This window comes from Rhinopithecus bieti, unplaced genomic scaffold (genome assembly GCF_001698545.2).
Source record: "Rhinopithecus bieti isolate Rb0 unplaced genomic scaffold, ASM169854v2 scaffold_57046, whole genome shotgun sequence".
Taxonomy (NCBI): Eukaryota; Metazoa; Chordata; class Mammalia; order Primates; family Cercopithecidae; genus Rhinopithecus; species Rhinopithecus bieti.
Genome location: NW_016822066.1, coordinates 168,440 through 174,304, shown reverse-complemented (window position 1 = coordinate 174,304; position 5,865 = coordinate 168,440). Strand labels below are relative to the sequence as shown.

Genomic DNA, 5,865 nt, shown 5'->3' with positions numbered 1-5,865 from the left:
GCTTGTTTCACTTACATTTACCTCACTCAAGATTTTTAGTGTCATCGACATGACTGGTTAAGAAATCAGGACTTTTCAACAAAGTTTTCTGCCAGTGCCCCACAGATCATGACTGTGATCTCCCAAATTCTTTGATTCTCCACTAGGTTCCCTTTCTCTTCCATTCAAAGCCCCAAATAACATTTATCCTACATATTTTGTCCCATTTTTTGTAGAAATGCTTCTTTGCTTGTGTTCCCCCTACACTTTCATACCATACCTATATCGTTAATTGAGGCTCACATAACATCAACAACAGCATGAAACATCCCACCTTCTGTCTTCATTTTGCTATAAACGGGAGGCAAAGGAAATGCTGTCACTCAGGGAGGATCTCAATGAAGGGAAAGACTCTCACAGACAGGCACTGAGGCAGGAGTCACTAGCACAGAGTGTATAAGTTAAATCTAAAGATAAAAAAGGAAGCACTTGGGATACATCCCTTGCACACATCTCCTCTTTTATAACCAGTAGAGTGAAGTTGGTTGCTGAAGTCATAGAACCAATAGTCTGTTTTTCATAGATGGCTGATGATAGCAGAACAAGCCCTGGCTAAGTCCCCCCACCCTTTTCTTGAGTAGCTCATTGTTATGAGCCACGGACCCACAATCACCAGGTCACATGTTCTATACTCTTTCCCAAAAACAGTGACGAAATATGCTGAGTCATCCACATTTCCTCAGTTATATTGAGAGGCAGGCGATATAACAATTAAGCAGTCTCTGGAGCCAGAGCAACCTGAGCTCAAACCATGCCTTAGCTTGCTTGTTGTGGGACCTAGGGAAAGTTACTGAAACTTCTTTAGAGATGTTTATCAATAAAATGGGTATAGTTGACTGGCTCCAAGATTTCTTGACCACTTGATGTATTTGCCCTGCATAATTCCTAAGACTGTGATTATAAGGGATTTTACTCTCATGATTAAGTTTTTACATAGCACAGTTGACTTTAATACAGGGAGATTATCTGGGTAGGCCTTGCCTAAACACAAGAGCCATTTAAAAGCAGAGTTCTCCCCAGCTGGTCAAAAGAATCTCTGGTCAGAGATTTACAGCATAAGAAGGTTTCAATGTGCCATCACTGGCTCTGAGATGTAGAAACCCACATGTAAGGACCAAAAGAAGCCCCTAGGAGCTAAGAGCTACAGCCCTCCAGTCAACAGCCAGCAAAGAAACAAGGACCTCAGTCCTACAACCACAACCAACCAAATTCTGCCAACAAGAAAAATGAGCTTGGAAGCTGATTCTTCCCCCAAAGATTCCGGATAAGAGTCCAACGCCTTGATTTCAGCCTTGTGAGATCCTAAGCAAAGAACCCACTTGTGTCCACCCAAACTTCTGACCTACAGAACTGTTAGCTAATAAATGAGTGTTGCTGTAAGCCACTAAGTTTGTGGAAATTTGTTACACAGCAATGGAAAACCAATACAATGAGGACAGAGCAAGTGCTTAATAAATGTTAGCTTTTATTATTACTAACTCATTGGGATCAGCTACACAGTTACAGGAAGACTAAAGTACAAATTATTTATGCAAGGCTGGCAGTGCCTTCAGATCCAGGGTCCATTTGGTCTAATATGGCTGATATTAAGTGTTTCTCAAGGGGAGAGACATTATTGGCATTCAATGAGGGAAAGGGTTCATCTTGTAGAACGGAATTGGACATGGCAGTCCATTTATCATCTCTGGCTTCTCTTCCCCTAGTAGTAGTCATTGCAACAACTGAAAATGCCCCTGTACATTTCCAAACATGCTCCTCCACAAAGGTTGAGAACTTCAAGAACTACTTTAAGGGAAATTTCATAAGAAAGCATGCGTGTTTTAAATGCTGCCATAAAGCTACCTCAATAACTACAATACTACTCAAATTACCTGACCCTAAGAATCACCAGTGGCACTTCTTTAAATATAACGATTCTGAAGTTCTTTCCCTAGAGTCCCATTCCATAGGGCTGGGGTGGAGCTCCAGGAATCTATACTCTTACTAAAAGATCCCAGGTGAATCTTTTGTTCATGTAAGTTTGCCCAACACTGAGTTAGAAATATATTCAGCCGTACATGCATTTAGCAAAAGTTCACCACAACGGAACAATGACACATACCAAAACTCTTTGAAACTGTGCCTTCTACAGAGCTGTAAATCTCGTTTTGGTCTATTCCATTACACAAGGTGTCCTCTTGGTCACACAGTGATTGCAAATGGGACTCCAGAGTCATGGAAAATGAGAATACTCTTCTCAAACGTTCCATCTTTACCAGAAATTCTTTAAGTGATATGTTCCACGGTGTAAACTAGCACTTTATTTTTTCTAAATATTTATCATATTTCATATACTTTTATTTTGGAGACGGAGTTTCACTCTTGTTGCCCACGCTAGAGTGCAATGGCGGATCTCGGATCACCACAACCTCCACCTCCCGGGTTCAAGCGATTCTCCGGCCTCAGCCTCCTGAGCAGCTGGGATTACAGGCGTGTGCCACCACGCCTGGCTAATTTTGTATTTTTAGTAGAAAAGGGTTTCTCCATGTTGGTCAGGCTGGTCTCGAACTCCTGACCTCAGGTGATCTGCCCGCCTTGGCCTCCCAAAGGGCTGGGATTACAGGCGTGAGCCACCGCACCCGGTCCATATACTTTTAACACATGTGGAATTAATAAAAACGTCCGTGCCTCCAATTCCGTGGCTATTTTACTGTCTTCCCTTTTCGGACAAGTCCCTCAAAGGTAGCACTCTTGGCTCCTTTCTTTGCTTCTCCCCTAATGCTGTCCTCCTGAGGTGCCCTCTGGATTTCCTCCAACCCCGGCAGGGTCTGCCTTTTCGGGTTGATACAACGACCTATCCTGCATGCCACATCCCAGTGGCGTGGGCACCACAGTGTGGAAAAACTAATGAATGACGTTTTCTGTTTCCTGCCTGCCAGAATCCCCAGCCGCACAGCCCCACCACGAACCACATGGAACCCACGGACTACACAAGGACAGAGAGAGGTCTGTTCTCCCTTTACCTCTCCCATTTCTTCAACTATGCTTCTCTCGGCTAGCACACCCTTTCCTCATCTCACGCCATACGCGCACAGCTTTAGCAAATTAATATGCACGCTGCTGGGACGCGCCCAAGCATTTCCCTCCCTTGATAGGGCGGAACTAAAATGCAAGCGCCACAGTTGTCAGCAAAGGACTTCCCTGTTACCATGGTAAAGCCGCTGCGCCATCTTTATTGTGGTTGACGAGTACTTGCATCAACTTAAGAGAAAATTAATAAGAAGGAAGTCTGCAGGCTGAAACCCTTCAAATCAGCCTGGAGTCGCCTGCATCTGGCTCGGAACATAGTTAATCTCAGCGGCGGGGGTTGAGTCCTCCGGTGGACGCAACTCGCCCCTGCGGCTAACAGAAGGTCGCCAAAGGAGGGTTTCTGCGTCCGTTCCACCCAGGCACTTCCGGCTCACGCGCCGTACGGAAGCGTGCTCAGCGCTGGGCTTGTGCTCCGTACGGAAGTGGGCTTTGGCGCACCGGAAGCCGACTCAACAGGGCTATGGCGGGTTTGACTGTGAGAGACCCAGCGGTGGATCGTTCTCTACGTTCTGTGTTCGGTGAGAGGAATTCGTTGGAGCCAAGCTTCGGGGAGGGACTCCCCTCTGCACCTCCTATCTCATGAATCGCTACCGGAGCCGCTGACGGTTGGGACATGCAGTTCTCCCTGCCTATCCTGTAGGGCGTCCAACCTGGTGGACTCGTGAGCAAAGAGATGTTCCCATTCTGCCGAGGTCTCGTAGGCTTTCCGCAATATCACTGGGGAAGTTAGACTAGCGTTCAGCTTCTGTGCGTTTCTCCTTTCATGAGCTTTAATTATTCTCTAGAGGAGTGGGCGCATGGCAACAGCTCCTCACTGTCCCGTACTACTTCTCATCCTCTGCCCCAGAATACAGACTATATGCTGAGGGTATAGATCCTAGTGTCCACTTCCTGTTCTCTCCTAAGGACTTTCATCCTTTGCTTTTTATCCGTAACATTTTAGTTCATCAATAGTAGTAGCGGCCACCTGGTGTCCTGAGATGGCTTGTAAGTGAATGAATGAATGAACTGTTAAGACCTCCTCAGAGGAATTTTAAAAAGGGTCGAAACGATTCTGAATTATCTTTTTGGCTGAAATAAGTTGTTTTAAAATACATGTGATTAGAGTACCATTTGAAAGGGACATGACAAAGTAGTTCAGAATAATTTTAAACATTCTTCACTACATTCATGGTCATTCTCCCTTAAATGTTGTATGTGTGGAAATACATATGAACCTGTTTTAAAAATTATATTAAATAACATTGACATTTTTTGTTGTCACTGATGAGACTTGCAGATCTTTAGGTAAATACCAGTGCCGAAGTATTTATTTTCACCAAAGTTAAGGAAAATCTAACACTTGTCAGATCAGTCTGAGAATTAACATTTAAGAGTACCTACACATTTTGTATTTAGTTTCAGTGGTACATTTGCTTTGTTAAGAGGTCTAGAGAAATACAGTGGAATTGGGATTGGAGAACACTATTTTGAGCCTTATATTTGATGATATAAGTAGATACTCTGTCATTTACTTTCTCACTAAAGAACTATGTTATAAACTCGGAATTTTAATGTTACCTATTTTCTTCCTTAGTGGGGAACATTCCTTATGAAGCTACTGAAGAACAGTTGAAGGACATCTTTTCTGAGGTTGGACCTGTTGTTAGTTTCAGGTGAGATCCCCTTTTACTTCATGGTGGGAGCTTCTTAAAAATTACCACAGATTTGGCTCTTAGTAATAATGGCAGGTTTTCTTTACTGGTTACTTTTCACATACACTTTATTCTTGTAACAGCTTTATTGAGATATAATTTATATACTATACAATTGACATTTATTCTTACCTAAAATATGTTTTTTTCATTAAAAATGTTTTTTAGGCAGGGCGTAGTGGCTCTTGCCTGTAATCCCACACTTTGGGAGGCCGAGGCAGGCGGATCACCTGGGGTCAGGAGTTCGAGACCAGCCTGACCAATATGGTGAAACCCCGTCTCTACTAAAAATACAAAAATTAGCTGCCGTGGTGTCACATGCCTGTGTCCTAGCTACTCAGGAGGCTGAGACAGGAGAACTGCTTCAACCCGAGAGGCGGAGATAGCAGTGAGCCAAGATCGTGCCACTGCACTCCAGCCTGGGCAACAGAGCGAGACTCCATCTCAGGAAAAAAAAAAAGAAAAGTTTTAAAATATTTCTGTAAGGCTGTCAGAGCTGTAAAGTTATTTATGTTACAGTGGGCCCAATTAAAGCATGGCAATATTAGCAGGAACCCTGTATGTGTGTAACATTTGTTCCTGACACTTGGTTCTTGGTTCTGCTCTCCAGATTGGTATATGATAGAGAGACAGGAAAGCCAAAAGGTTATGGCTTCTGTGAATACCAAGACCAAGAGACAGCACTTAGTGCCATGCGGAACCTGAATGGGCGTGAATTCAGTGGGAGAGCACTTCGAGTGGACAATGCTGCCAGTGAAAAGAACAAAGAAGAGCTGAAGAGTGAGTACAATTCCAACTTGGATGCAGTATGAATTAGTAAAGATGTAACAATGAAGATTTTCCATTTCTGCAATGTTTTAGAAAATGCTGAAATGGTTAGCCACACAGCTTGTTTATTACTTGACTGATCTGATGTGCCTGAGTTAGGCAAGTATTATATATATCTTTTTAAAAATTTTTTATAAATTTTCTTTCAAGTAATTGTCTGAAATTTCTATACCCTTGCTCTGGATGGAGCAGGGCAAGGCCTCAAACCATTTCAAAACTGTTCTGGCAAGCACTG

General features: G+C 43.4%; 1 protein-coding gene across 1 annotated transcript in view; it reads left to right on the top strand.

Annotated features, from left to right (window-relative positions):
- Positions 1-3,473: 3,473 nt before the first annotated feature.
- CSTF2 (cleavage stimulation factor subunit 2) overlaps positions 3,474-5,865 on the top strand; it is a 21,951-nt gene continuing 19,559 nt past the window's right edge. The window contains 3 exon segments of the mRNA XM_017860786.1: positions 3,474-3,626; positions 4,685-4,763; positions 5,413-5,582. Coding sequence (XP_017716275.1) covers positions 3,569-3,626; positions 4,685-4,763; positions 5,413-5,582 — 307 coding nt within the window. The 5' untranslated portion in view covers positions 3,474-3,568.